At 43.0% G+C, this 14,860-nt stretch overlaps 1 protein-coding gene and 1 pseudogene across 1 annotated transcript; one reads left to right on the forward strand and one right to left on the reverse strand.

Moving 5' to 3' along the window:
* Positions 1 to 238: 238 nt before the first annotated feature.
* LOC100515746 (olfactory receptor 10S1-like) lies at positions 239 to 3,433 on the reverse strand. The gene has a single exon (XM_003129994.2). It carries the CDS (start codon positions 1,283 to 1,285, stop codon positions 239 to 241), a length of 1,047 nt encoding a protein of 348 aa, XP_003130042.2. The 5' UTR covers positions 1,286 to 3,433.
* An 8,462-nt stretch (positions 3,434 to 11,895) lies between these two features.
* Positions 11,896 to 12,887, forward strand: LOC106504899 (olfactory receptor 8B3-like; annotated as a pseudogene).
* The last annotated feature ends 1,973 nt before the right edge of the window (positions 12,888 to 14,860 follow it).

Raw genomic sequence — 14,860 nt, forward strand, 5'->3', positions numbered from 1 at the left:
GCCATACAATTGAGAGGTTGGAGAAACTCTGGGTGTCTTTCAACCCTATCTTTTGGCTTTATAGATGAAGTGTTTGTGACAGACACTGAAACAGGTCACTTGGCGGAAGGGAAGGGAAGGCGTTCCTGGCTAAGCTGAAACTCAGTTCTTCCTGAGTTTCTACTTGAAATATGTTCCCTGCCCATTTTGATAAGGGACTAGATGCTTTCCTGGCAAAGTCAGAGAATCGCCGTGCCGGTCAGGGTGGTGGGTTGCCTGCAGGAGACTCTGGCGAGCCTTGGCCCAGAAATCTTCTCAGAGGCCGCTTCACCTCCCTGTTCCGCAGGGTGTAAATGAAAGGATTGAGCACGGGGGTGACTATGGTGTAGAAGACAGCGGAGGCCCCGGCTCCTGCTGCCCCGGAGCGAGGCTGCAGGTAGATAGACACCGGTGGCATGTAGTACAGGAGCACCACCGTGAGGTGGGAGGTGCACGTGGAGAAAGCGAGCTGCCGGCCCTCGGCAGTGCGGATGCGCACCACCGCCGTCACGATGAAGCTGTAGGACACGACGATGAGGATCAGGCACCCTGCAGCCACAGTGCCAATGTTGGCCAGCATGACAAGCTTGTTAATGGTGGTGTCTGCACAGGCGAGCTTCAGCACAGGGGGGATGTCGCAGAAGTAGGCAATGTGACGAGGCCCACAGTAGGGCAGGTGGAAGGTGAGGGAGGTATGGATTGCAGAGTGAACAGCACCTAGGCTCCAAGTGATCCCAGCCAGTCCCGCGCACATCCTCCTGTTCATGGCCGCTGGGTAGTATAAGGGTCGACAGATAGCCAGGTAGCGGTCGTAGGCCATGACTGTATACAGGAAGCACTCGGTGCTGGCCAGGAAGTGGAAGCCGTAAAGCTGTAGGGCACAGCCCTCAAAGGAGATCACCTTCCCATCCAGAGTCAGGAGGCCATCCATGACCTTGGGCACTGTCACTGTAGACAGCCATGCATCCAGGAAGGAGAGGTGCCCCAGGAAGTGGTACATAGGGGAGCAGAGGTGAGGGTCAGAGCCCACGGTTATGAGAATGAGGAGATTCCCAGTTATGGTGATTCCGTAGATGAGCAGGAAGAGGAGGAAGAAGAGGCTAGGATGTTCAGCTGTGTACATCAGACCCTCCAGGAAGAAGGAGTCCACCACAGTCTGGTTGGGGTCTTCTTTTTCCATGAGCATCTTCTTGCCCAGAGAGGAAACTGACATCAACAGACATGATCCGTAATAGCCTTTCCTCTTGCCAGAAACATCATCGGCCATTGAATCATGTCATCTTGGTCCTGCTTCATCCGTGAAAGAAAGATACACCCTTTCTGGTCACTCCTTTGACTTGTCCTGGTGTTTTCTTGCTGTGCTTTCAAAACGGGCTTTTCAGTATGGGATCCGCAATCTTTGGGGGGCACGGAAAGGGCTGTGAGGGTTATTTGGAAAAATATACTCTCTAGATAATGGTAATATAAACAGGGGTTATAAGTCTTACTCTCATGGAGCATATATATATTTTTTGCAAATAGTCCAGAACCGTGATGCCTCTGCTCTCCCAGGTTACTCTGCATACTGAAGCTCTGGATGACCAGGTTCTTATTGTCTTGTGTCCACAGAGTTGCATCTTATCTTCTGGGAGACTTGCCCAGAGTTTGGGTGTTATTACATCAGCCAAGAACACAGCAGTCCCATCCATTCTTCACCTAGAGGGAGTTCTTTAGAATTTTGGCTCCCCGCACCCAACTCTCAAGTGTATGACAATGAAGCCTTAGAGAACTGACTGAATAATTACCAGGACAGATTGTTTAGTATATATCACACTCTTCCAGTAAACCTTTATTTCAACCTTTTGGGAAATGTTTTCCTATTCCTTCGTTGTTGAGCCTGAAATGAAATTTGAGTTTTCTTCTATCCTTTTAATCCATTAACTCTTACACATAATTAGATGTTGCCTTATATGAACATTTTCTTTAAACTGCTTATTCCTGTTGTATTTTAAATTCCCATAGGTTTTACCTAACCCTGTTTGCACGATGGTGTTTTATGTCCCAATGCTCACTTGTTTCTCTAATGTAGCAAATGTTTCTATATTAGAAGACACTTTGTCAGTCTTCTTAAAACGCCATGTTTAATTTATCTCTCTCCTTTACTATTCCTCTCTGCCTAAAGCAGAAATGGACTCTGTTCAGTGTTCAACATCAACTGCAAACTCTTTCCATTCTTGTCACCAAATCTGTATCTTCTGCAATCGCCTGAAGAAACTCCTCTTACCTAGGGATGCTCTTTGCCTCATCTTCTCAATTTGCCATAATCTCTGCCTGGTCTCATTGCAGCATCTTATGACATGAATGGAATTCTGTTAATCTCTGCCTTCAGAAAGCTACCCTCTATGGCCAAGTTTGAACATTTGCGTTCCTCTAGAAGCCCCTTATAAATATTTTTACCTCACACCAATTTTTCATTCATGACATGCATAGTATTTATGATAATTATTGATCATATCTAAGCATGTACTGTCTTGGACTATTTTAGTGTTCCTTAGGCGTATGTCGTGTCTTCCTAAGAGGAACATAGGGAAAACATCCTATGCCTTATCTAGTTTCTGCTTAATGTTTTTGGGATAGAGAAGTAGAAATTGCAAGGAGCCGAGTTTATTTGGATGCTTCTACTTAAGTTTAAATCACTGGTCAATAAGAAATAATCCCTACTCATTCATTGACAGAGAGTGATCACGGTGCTTAATTTCTTGTTTCCTCCCTTCATCAAATTCAAAATTGGAATTTCAAAAATTTGTGGTGGTTATTTTTACTTAGGATAGAGTAGAACTCATAGCATATGACCTTAAATTTCTTCATACTCATTAATTTATTCACTGCAATGGTATTTCCTATGATGCTCCTAATGAGAAATGACATAGCTTGTCCCTGAACAAATTCAGTAATGGAGTAATCCCTGTTTCACAAGACAGCCCATTTCAGTGTTGGGTAGATCAATGTATTATAATGTCTTTTACATCAGTCGCATATATGTATCCCTGATATTTCAACCAATTGCGTTTAGATTTGTCCTCTTCGTATCTATGGAATGGATAAATGGTTTTTTTCAAAGACAAGTGTTATTGGCTGTGGAGAAACTGAAACCTCTCTATGTTCCTAGAGAGAATGTAAAATGGTAGACCCCACTTTGGAAAACAGTTTGGAAGTTTCTTAAAAAGTTCAACCTAAATTTACCATATGATGTAGCATTTCCGTTTTTAGAAATCTACGCAAGAGTAATGAAAACTTATGTCTATATATAATGTAAGTGTTTATAGCAGGATTGTTTGTAATCCTTAGAAACAATCGTGGAAACAGTCATGTTTGTTGTTCATCAGCTGTTGAATGGATTAAAAAAAGAGTATATTCATACAATGAAGTATCATCCAGCAATAAAAAGGGACAAAATAGGTAATGCAGTTTATGAAATGGATAGAACTCAAAAACATGACCAGAGGCAAAAGGTCACATGTTGTATGTTTCCATTTTTATAAAATGTCCTATTAAGACAGAACTATAAAGAGTGAAAGTAGATTAGTGGATGCCTGGGACTCAGATGAGAATGACTACAAATTGTCATGAGGGGTCTTTCTGAAGTGATGAAAATGTTCTAAAATTGGATTGTGGTAATAGTTGCACAGCTTTGTAAATTTACTAAAATCATTGAATTATAAGTTTAAGCAGTTGGATTCTATGGTGTGTAACATACACCTCAAGGAGCTATTTAAAAAGAAAGAAAGAAATCAAAAGAAGGAAAGTTGGAGTTCCCGTCGTGGCTCAGTGTTAACGAATCTGACTAGGAACCATGAGGTTGTGGGTTCGATCCCTGGCCTCGCTCAGTGGGTTAAGGATCCGGCATTGCGGTGTGCTGTTGTATAGATTGCAGATGTGGCTCAGATCCCTCATTGCTGTGCCTGTGGCATAGGCAGGTGGCTACCGCTCTGATTAGACCCCTAGCCTGGGAACCTTCATATGCTGCAGGTGCAGCCCTAGAAAAAAGACAAAAAGGAAAAAAAAAAAAAAAAAAAAAAAAAAGAAGAAGAAGGAAAGTCGCCAAGCAACACAAAACATGATTTAAATAAATGGAGAGATACGAAGTTCCCATTGTGGCTCAGTGGTAACAAATTTGACTAGGCATCATGAGGTTGTGGGTTGGATCCCTGGCTTTGCCCCGTGCATTAAGGATTCTGCATTTCCGTGTAGGTCGAAGACACAGCTTGGATCTGGTGTTGCTGTGTCATAGGCTGGTGGCTATAGTTCTGATTGGCCCCCTAGCTTGGGAAACCTCCATATGCCGCGAGTGCAGCCCCAGAAAGCAAACAAACAAACAAAACACCAAATAAATAAATGGAGAGACATTACTTGTTTAAGGATAAGTACAATGACATACTTAAATTCTTTCTAATTTTAAAAAACTGATTTTGAAATATTAAATTACAGAAAAAAATTAAAAAGCGGGATAGGGAGTTCCTGTCGTGGTGCAGTGGTTAACGAATCCGACTAGGAACCATGAAGTTGCAGGTTCGATCCCTGCACTCGCTCAGTGGGTTAAGGATCCGGCGTTGCTGTGAGCTGTGTTGTAGGCCGCAGACATGGCTCGGATCCTGAGTTGCTGTGGCTCTGGTGTAGGCTGGCGGCTGCAGCTCCGATTGGACCCCTAGCTTGGGAACCTCCATATGCCGCGGGAGCGGCCCAAGAAATGGCAAAAGATAAAAAAAAAAAAAAAAAAAAAAGTAGAATAGAGTTCACATACACTTTGAGCCAACTTCCCCTAAAGTTGACAACTTAGAAGCCACAGTAACATTATACAAATCAGGAAATTAGCATTAGCATCTTAGTATAAACTTAACTGTAGACCAAAATGACGTTTCACCAGTTTCCCCCCCAAATCCTCTCTTTTCCAGGATCCAGCACAGGATCTTAGTCTTCTTTAATCTGACAATCCCTCATTTTTTCCTTGTGATTACTGACTTTTACCTGTTCAATGAGTACTTGCCAATCATTTTGTAGAACATGTCTCAATTGGGGCATGTATAATGCTTTTTCCTGAGTAGATTGTGCATTTTTTAGCAAAGATACCACAGCCGTGAAGTGCCTCCTTCTCCAGATATACATCATTTCAGGGTATATGTGATGTCACTATGCCTAATTATTGGTTATGTTAAATATCTTGGGGGCGGTCCTTTGCCACTATGCTTATATTCAGTATCTCCCCAAACTTTCACTCATGGATTTTGGAATCATCCATGTATTTTGCCTGGAAATATTATTACATTTTTGTTTGTCTAATGGTGTTTTAAAAATCATTCCCTCCACCATTTCTGCATTAATTGGAATTCTTCTTTAGGGAAGAACTCTTTCTTCTTCCCACTTATTTATGTATTCAGTTGTTTATATTGATAGAGAGTCACGGATATGTGTTTTATTCTGTGATTAAAAGTAATGCCGGAGTTCCCGACGTGGCTTAGTGGTTAACGAATGCGACTTAAGAGCCATGGGGTTGCGGGTCCAATCCCTGGCCTTGCTCAGTGGGTTATGGATCCAGCATTGCCATGAGCCATGGTTTAGGTCGAAGACAGGGCTGGTATCCCACGTTGCTGTGGCTCTGGCGTAGGCTGGCAGCTACAGCTCCGTTTTGAGCCCTAGCCCGGGAATCTCCATATTCCTTGGGTGCGGCCATAGCATAGACAAAAAGACAAAAAAGAAACGAAATAATTGATCTTCATCAGATTTTTTCATTTTGTTCTTCTTTTAGTCACTGTCTCTTCTGATCACGTTGGTTTCCATATTGAAAGAAAAATGTATCTCAGCAGGCAAACACTTTGGGAAGCTTTGTAGGTGGCATCGAGTGTGTTCAATCTGTTATACATTTTAGAGTATTTAAGGTGGCCCATCTTTTATTTAATGTGATTCAAAATACAAATGAAACCTCTTTCGATCTCAGACAAATCTCATTCTTTAAAACTAGGTTTCATTCTTTTGGATGATTTTGCAACAATTATCAGAAAGCCATAGGCATAGGGATTGTAAAAGTCAAGGATGGCCAGGTTCCAGGAGGGTCAAGTTAATTTTTTACTCATTGCATTTAAATACTTTAGAGCTCTATGGACTTCTTTCAAAAGGGAGGGATACGCAGGAGAAAACAAGTCAGTTGTCTTACAAGTACAGCATGGAATAGCCATGTGTAGAGTTTGGTTCTATTTAACATTTGAAATGGGATGAAAGAAGGTGTCCCCAAGCTGAGAATCAAACAGGGAAGCCGTGGGCCTCCCCCTTGCTTGCATGCTTGCAGGACAGAGCTGTTTCTAAGTCAGTGAGAAAGCTTTGGTTTTCTAGGCCTGACAGAAATGGTCCTCTGAGTTTAGGACCAGAATGTCCCCTGACTACATCCTGAATTGGTTTGATGTAAACTTCCTCTAAGGGAGCCACTGTGACTGCTCAGGGTCAGGCTTGGAATGCACAGGAAGAGAGTGCCCTGTGGTTAAGACCTGAGGAAAACTGGAAGTAACAGCAGTTCTGATTTCTATATCCCTTCAATTCCTGACCCCCCACTTACTGCAACTCATGGTACAATCCTCCTTATACTTTTTCCCTACACACATACACACACACACACACACACACACACACACATACACACACACACACAAACACGACACAGGAGTGTCTTCAAGTCTTGTATTTTATGGGGTCACTGCCTATCATCAGCTGCATGGCACACAACCCACTTTTCATCTTTGCAGGCACATTCAGGTCCGTGGCTCCTGGCGCCAGTGCCTGAGGGCCAAGTCTAAGCAGGAAATGCTTGTTGAATCCAGCAAGAGGGAATGGTTGTTGAAGTGGTCATCCATTGCATTAGGTAACAACTAGAGCAGCAAACAACACTCCCATTTTGTGCCCATATTTGATGATGTGTGTAATGGACTGTATGTCTGAACTGAGAGAAAATCATAAAGGTAGTGTTTCTCATTAGGGTGTAGTAGAGTTGCGTGCTGCCCATGGACACTTTCACATCAGTCTTATGTACTCAGAATTGTCCGTGCAATTTGATTATGATGAATTGATGTCCACATTGAGGACAGACAATATTTTTCCCAAGTCTGGTACAGCTGATTTTTCTCTCAAGAACAGGGACTTTTCACTGATATTCAGCCTGGCACCAGATGAAGCAGTTGCTTTATATGCGGGGTGTGTTGTCCAAAACATGCAACTTTACACAGTAAAAGTTCACTCAGTGTTGGTCAGCATTCCATTCTGAGGCAGCGATTCCCCTCTTCCTGGGTGAGTGGGAAGCAGGTGGAATCCCCTGGGCGCTTTAAGTCTCTCTGTGACGTAAAATGTAATAGACCCACGTTAGACATTAATGTAGAGAATGCACAGGGTGTTCTGATGGCTCTTAGAGGTGGTGTTGCCTTTTTCCCAGTCCTATCGCCTCTGCAAGGCTATGTGTTCCTCAGGAGAGAACTTGAGGAGATTAAGGAAGGGGGTCCTGGTTACAATTCCACAGATAAGGAAGCTAAAGCTCAGAGAAGTTCATGGCTTTTTCTAAATTACAGTTGAGAAGTGGTACAGCTGAGACCAGGACTTGGGTATTCAGATTCTCAATAGCAGGTTTAAAAACCTTATACTGAATGTACCAGTGAAACATGGACAGTGGTTTTAGTGCATGAAATGCTTCTGGATACAAAAATAGGTGCAAACATTAGAAATTAAGGAAAATATCTGTAGTGTATCCTTCACATTTCATTGATAGGTATTGCTTAATTTAGAATATTAGGGTGGTCTCCAACAGGCATTGTTACTCACAGGCGCTTGCTCAGCGCCAGAGTCAGCAGTAAGTTCTTCCTTTCAAGACCTTTTTGAACCTTCAGGTCAGTGATATTGACAAGCACTGGTGTGATTAGCGCATTCTGCTCGCTGTTCCCCTCTTCTTGCATAACATACATTTCCCAGACAGACATTCTCGCAGTGAGACGTAGCAGGTGACTGAGTTCTAGACATGATGGACATAATTCCAGGGCTGTGGTGTGCCCTTTGCACATCCTCTCTGTGCTGATCACATGACATTGAGGCCCTACTTTGGTGATAAAGCCAAGAAGGAAAAGCCAGAGAGGGATCGAAGTAGAGTCAGAATGGAGAATGGAATACTGGAGGAACCTGCCATTAAGTGGGGTATAGACAGGGTTCTGGTGTGCTGGTAGTTATCTATTTATCTATCCTCCTGGTGATTCTTACCTTTCCATTTGATAATACATATTGGAAGCATGTGTTTTCGCTTTTTTTTTTTTTTGGTCCTTTTAGGGCTGCACCCTCGGCATATGGAGGTTCCTAGGCTAGGGGTCGAATATGAGCTGCAGCTGCTGGCCTACAACAGAGCTTCAGCAACATGAAATCCGAACCACATCTGTGACCTGCACCACAGCTCACGGCAATGCCGGATCCTTAACCCACTGATCGAGGCCAGGGATCAAACCCACAACCTCATGGTTCCTAGTCGGATTCCCTAACCACTGAGCCACATGGGAACTCCGATGTGTGGGTCTTCTAAGCATTCACAGGTGTATTTTTGCTGAGTTTCGCAATCAATTAAGGTTAGAAAACAATGATGACATTTTACTTAAACTAAACATCAAACTAATCCATAAGCCAAGATTGAAAATAACAATCCAAATGTATGGAATCAGCCCTCCTAGACAGATCAGCTCCCACGGTGCAAATCAGCACAATTGAGAAATAGGTTCAACATATTCCAGACCAGTCCAAGGCAGAGAGAATCCTTTTACCGTATCCAGTGAAGAATTTCCACCAGTGCCTGTGGGTGGAGGAAAGTCAATGAACAAGCGCATCATGTATATTTGTAGTCGATGTACAACCTTACGTATTTAACTTAATGCTCTGGGAAAGGGGAGCTAAGTCTCATTCCCTATTACGTAAGTGTATTTTCTCTCACTTTCTCCATGAAGTCTCTCCTAAAAGACCTTCTTCAGGCATTTTTCAACTGGAATATAGGTGATGTACAATAGTATGTTAGCTTCCGATGGATAACATGGTATGTATATCATAGCGCTTTGACCTTTGAGTACCTTATGAAGAGGGAACGGGATAGACTGAGTTTGGGGTTAGTAGATGCAAACTGTTGCCTTTAGAAAGGAGAGGCAATGAGGGCCGAGAAACTTCCAGATGCCGTAGGCAAGGCCAAAAAATTTAAAGAAATAAAAAATTAAAAATTGCGGAGTCAGAGTTCCCGTTGTGGCACAGCAGAAACAAAAGCGACTGGGACCCTTGAGGTTGCGGGTTCGATCCCTGGCCTCGCTCAGTGGGTTGAGGATCCAGTGTGGTTGTGGGCTGTGCAGTGGTGGCAGACGTGGCTTGCATCCTCTGTTGCTATAGCTGTGGTATAAGCCACAGCAGCTGCGGCTGCGATTCGACTCCTGGCCTGGGAACCTCCATATGCCACGGGTGTCGCCCTAAAAAGCAAAAAAAAAAAAAAAAAAAAACGCAGAGTCAATTGCATATGTTTATATTGCAGTATAGTTCAGTTAACACCTAAAAAGGACCTGAGATTGTATGGTGCCTGAGGGCAAAGGATGGAGGTCAGTGTGGCTGCAGACTAACGCTTAGTACATGAGAGATGTGAAAACTATTCTGAAGGTTTTCAACAGAGAACAGTCGAGTTGACAGAATTACGTATGGCGTGCCTCCTCTGTGCTGTGTAGTATGCACAGCACCACAAAGGACGTAGTAAGAGATGTTTGTCTTTATAGAACTTAACAGTTTATAAAGGATCCTAGGAATTAAAGCGGAAATGTCTCAGGTTTTATGATGGGAGACCTCTTGGAAACTTTGAGAAGATAAATCATGCTGACAACTGACATTGGCTGAGTGTGTACCATGTGCCAAGTCCTGTTCTAACAGTTTTGTGTACTGTTTTTCATTTACTCATAAAGGCAACCCAATGAAAGAGATGCTATTGTTCTCATCACTCTTTTAGAAATTATGAATCTGAGGCATGGAGAGTTCAAGAACCATGCCCCTGTTAGTGAGCATGGGGTTAGGATTCAAAGCCATACAGTCCAACTCTACAGCCCCCCTCTTTTCTGTAATGAGAAGGACCCGATGACCTCACTTAAGGAAATATGACATTTGGGATGCAACTGGACTGTCATCTAGAAATTTCCAATAGATGTTTCAATGTAATAACTGTAAAAGGGACAAAAATGTAAATTATTTTTCTATTTAAAAAAAATTTTTTTTTTGTCTTTTGTATTTTTGGTGCGGCCTCCATGGCATATGGACGTTCCCAGGCTAGGGGACTATTTGGAGCTACAGGTGCCGGCCTACACCACAACCACAGCAAAGCCAGATCCGAGCCATGTCTGAGACCTACACCACAGCTCACAGCAACGCCGGATCCTTAACCCACTCTCGAGGCCAGGGATCGAACCCACAACCTCATGGTTCCTACTTGGATTTGTTCCTGCTGTGCCCTGACGGGACCTCCTTTGTTATTTTTCTGACATAATGGATGAGGGACATAAACTGAGTTAGTAGAGTCTTGGCACAACTCAAAGTTATGCATTTAAGAAACCAATAGGCAGACTCTGGAAAATTTCGGTTTAGGACATTGGAAGACACTGCGAAAACACCTAACACTAGATTTCCTTAAGAGATAAAGAAGATAGGAAAATAAGAGTTAATTTTTGCCTCTGCCTTGGGAATGTAGAGTCCCTGAAGTGACATGTAGACTGGATTACAAGACTGAGTCCCTAAGGAACAAAAGAGAGTAGATGGTGCATGGTGTAAATATAATCCCCTTACTTCTCTTACACACATAGACTCTAGTGCCCTGGGGAGAGCCTGAGCAAGCTTCTACCCTGTATTTATTCAATTGTGCTTGGTCCTTAAATGCACATTCAGTCTTCTGTGTCTTATCAAGTGGCAAACCTCGTAACAATGCGATTTATTTTTCCTTGCTGCTTGAGAAGACTCAGAGTCATAATCTGACAGTAATATGTGTAGTTCAGAAAGTTTCTAGGGCATGTCTGAAATGAACTCTGGGTTGCATCCTGTTAGAATCAAAGGAACCACTGCCCCTGAAGGTGGAACTGCCTTTCCAGGACCACAGGGCAAACAGCAAGGATAAGACAGCTCGAAGGTTGCTGACTTAAGGACAGTGAGTTTCTGAATACTGTTGATATTACCATCCTTTTGGTTTTGAGATGGAAGACCAGGGATGTGAGATCTGCCAGTTTCTTTCCCACTTTGTGCAGTCCTGATGTTCAAGTGCCACTGTTGGGAGAATGTGTTTCGGGGAGATCAGAGGGTATTCTGAGATTAGGAGGCTCAGAAAGTACAGTATCTCAGTCAATAAGTTCCCCCTCTGTGGGCAGACTCTCAGGCTCCCACATGGGTCAGTAAGTAAACTTCTCAGAGCTTTTGGTCCCTTGGTTTTGGTTAGAGACAGTGTTCTTGGTTCTCACCCCAGCAGGTCTAATCTGCATTAGAGGCCAGCCCCAGGCAGCTGGGGTCTCTGCCTATAGTTTTCCTGGTGAGGAGAGGGGCTTTGGTGAGATGAGAGAAGGACTTTCTGTCCTGGTCTGTCCCTCTCTCTTACCCCTTAGTTTTGCCTAGCAGCCGTGTTTGCATATTGCAGCACTGCCTTCCCTCTGTGGGCTAAGTCTGTGATGCTCTTTGTTTTCTTGAGCTTATCAAGACTTGAGAAAGGGAAAGTCCTTGGCATTCCCAATCATGATAATGATAGGGGCAGATGCTGTGGGTCCTGGCTGGGCTAGTCTCAGCCATGCCCAGTCTATACGCCCTCTTGTAGGGGGAGCTGTTGTGAGGAGAGCTGAGTTGATCTCTAATGTAACCCTTTCCTCCTGTGTCCCCAGATCCTCTTAGAGAAGAATGGCTCCTGGAAATGGTTCATTTGTGACTGACTTCATTCTGGTGGGCTTAACGGACCATCCAGCTCTCCAACTTCCTTTGTTCTTGCTGTTCCTAGTAATGTATACGGTCACTGTGCTGGGAAATTTTGGCTTGATCACAGTAATTGGGCTGAATTCACACCTGCACACCCCCATGTACTTTTTCCTCCTCAACTTGTCCTTCATAGATCTCTGCTATTCTTCAGTACTTACACCAAAAATGCTCACACATTTCTCATCAGAGAAAAAGATTATCTCTTACCTGGGGTGCATGACTCAGCTCTACTTTTTCTGTTTTTTTGTCGTTTCTGAAGCATATGTGCTGACATTAATGGCGTATGATCGCTATGTGGCCATCTGTAACCCCCTGTTGTATAACATTGCCATGTCCCCTAAAGTGTGTTCCAGCCTTATGCTTGCTTGCTACTTGATGGCACTTTCTGGTGCCATGGCTCACACTGGAAGCATGCTGAGACTGACCTTCTGTGATGCAAATACCATCAACCATTACTTCTGTGACATCCTTCCTCTGCTCCAGCTCTCCTGCACAAGTACCTATGTCAATGAAATGATAGTTTTCATTTTGGGAGGCATCAACATCAGTGTGCCCAGTCTCACCATCTTTGTCTCTTATGGCCTCATCCTGTCCAACATCCTTCACATCAGCTCCATGGAGAGCAGGTCCAAAGCCTTCAGCACCTGCAGTTCCCACATAATTGCAGTTTCTCTATTCTTTGGATCGGGGGCAATTATGTACCTCCGACCATCATCTTCTGGGTCTATGGATAAGGGGAAAATCTCTTCTGTCTTTTATACCAATGTGGTTCCCATGATGAATCCCTTTTCTACAGTTTGCGGAACAAAGATGTTAAATTTGCTCTGCGAAAAACCCTGAGGAGAAGATTCCGGTTTTGACTAGAATCTGTGTCTGTGGGTGTCGTCAGTGGGTAGGAGATTCAATGTGTTTATTGATAATATTTTTAGTGGCAGTCTTCTTACCTTATTTCTTTCTTCCCTTGGTGATGGAAGTTTGAGCCTTTCTCAAGCTCTTTACAATTTTTTAGTGTAAGTCTTTATAATCTGTGTTTTCCATCATGTTTCTTATTTAAGAAAAATGTTAAGAAGTAAGCTCATCTTTGTTTTATTTTTAAAATTATAATCATGTATTTTCCCTTTTTCAACTTGGAAAAGCAGAAATGGTTCTGCTAATGATAGTAAAGTAACACGTTTGGCTTTTTAAAATCATTTTGAATGATTATAAAGTAATATGTTGTGCATTGGGTGGTTTCATAAATGCTGCTTGCACCGTTGGAAGCATGAGTGAGATAAGCTGTTTCTCCACTTCTCCTTCTCCCTGCAGTTGTCAGGAATATGACTCCTTTTTTTTTTTTTTTTTGTCTTTTTCCCATTTGTTGGGCCACTCCTGCGGCATATGGAGGTTCCCAGGCTAGGGGTCCATTCAGAGCTGTAGCCACCGCCCTATTCCAGAGCCATAGCAACGTGGGATCTGAGCTACATCTGCAACCTACACCACAGCTCCCGGCATCGCCGGATCCTTAAGCCACTGAGCAAGGCCAGGGATCAAACCCGCAACCTCATGGTTCCTAGTCGGGTTCGTTAACCACTGAGCCACGATGGGAACTCCCAGGAATGTGACTCCTTTTGATGCCTGTGTTTCTCAGTTATAGCAGTTTCCATAAAGACTCTGCTCAAATACACCCCACTTGCAAGCTGTGAATATGATGCATTTACAAGCTCCTTTCATATGTACCTCAGAGATTTCATATTCATCTCTACATAGAAGTAGCACATTTGGTGTTCAACACCTATGTATTATATGGAAAGAACACAGAACGTCGGAGAGGTTAATGATTTACTTAAAGTCACACATGTTCCTTATGAAAAAGTCTAGAATAAATGCTTATTCTCCTGATTTCAGGTCTACTACTCTTTCTAGTGTACTTTCTGTCTACTTTATTTAAGCTCTACATTTAGAAATAGAAGGTATGAGCAAACTTTTTTTTGAAAGCAGACTTTCGGTAAAAAAAAATAGTGTGAAATGAAGTATTTTCAGGGTCTTGTAATTCAGAGAAGAGGGTGTGGGAGGAAAAATTTCCCATGAGCGTGTCCTAGCCCACCATGCAAAGAGACACAGTCAGTACATAAGAGGTCCCTCAGGGGAATGAACAGTGAGATTTAGAAAGTGCATTTCCTTCTGAATTTGTATCGTGCTCAGGAGAGTATTGTCATAAGGCCTTGATTAGCACTTATTATACACAATGATCCCACATTAACAGCAGTTTGGCGAAGGAAGACCAATTTGTGGAGAACTAGGTAGAGAGAGGACAATCTCTTAAGGAGATAAACTAGTGGTTGGTAATTGAAACTCAAATTAGGAAGAATGAATAGAAAGTAAAATGATGAGAAAAGAAAGTGCTCTGTGCCTCTTCTTATTTCTGAAGGCTTTAGAAGTATTGTGGGTATCACAGGATTTCTCAGGATCGAATAAAACTACGTTAAATGGATGTGGGAGTTCCTGTCATGGCCCAGTAGAAACAAATCTACTAGCATCCATGAGAACGTAGGTTCCATCCCTGGCCTTAATCAGTGGGTTAAGGATCCGGTGTTGCCATGAGCTGTGGTGTAGATTCCAGATGCAGCTCAGATCTGGCATTGCCGTGCCTGTGTTACAGGCCAGCAGCCATGCCTCTGATTTGACCCCTAGCCTGGGAACTTCCATGTGCCACAGGTGTGGCTCTAAAAAGGCAAAAAATAAATAAAAATAAATAGTTACGATGGAACTGGGAACAACAACAACAAAAGTTCCTCCTGTTTGTTGGTTTCTGTATGCTACTCTCATAGAGAGTTTTTAAAAATTAAAATACAGT

Source organism: Sus scrofa, chromosome 9 (genome assembly GCF_054392235.1).
Source record: "Sus scrofa isolate SSC_HxYL_T2T_F1_AM1 chromosome 9, Sscrofa_HxYL_maternal_Yorkshire_Landrace_v2.0, whole genome shotgun sequence".
Classification (NCBI taxonomy): Eukaryota; Metazoa; Chordata; class Mammalia; order Artiodactyla; family Suidae; genus Sus; species Sus scrofa.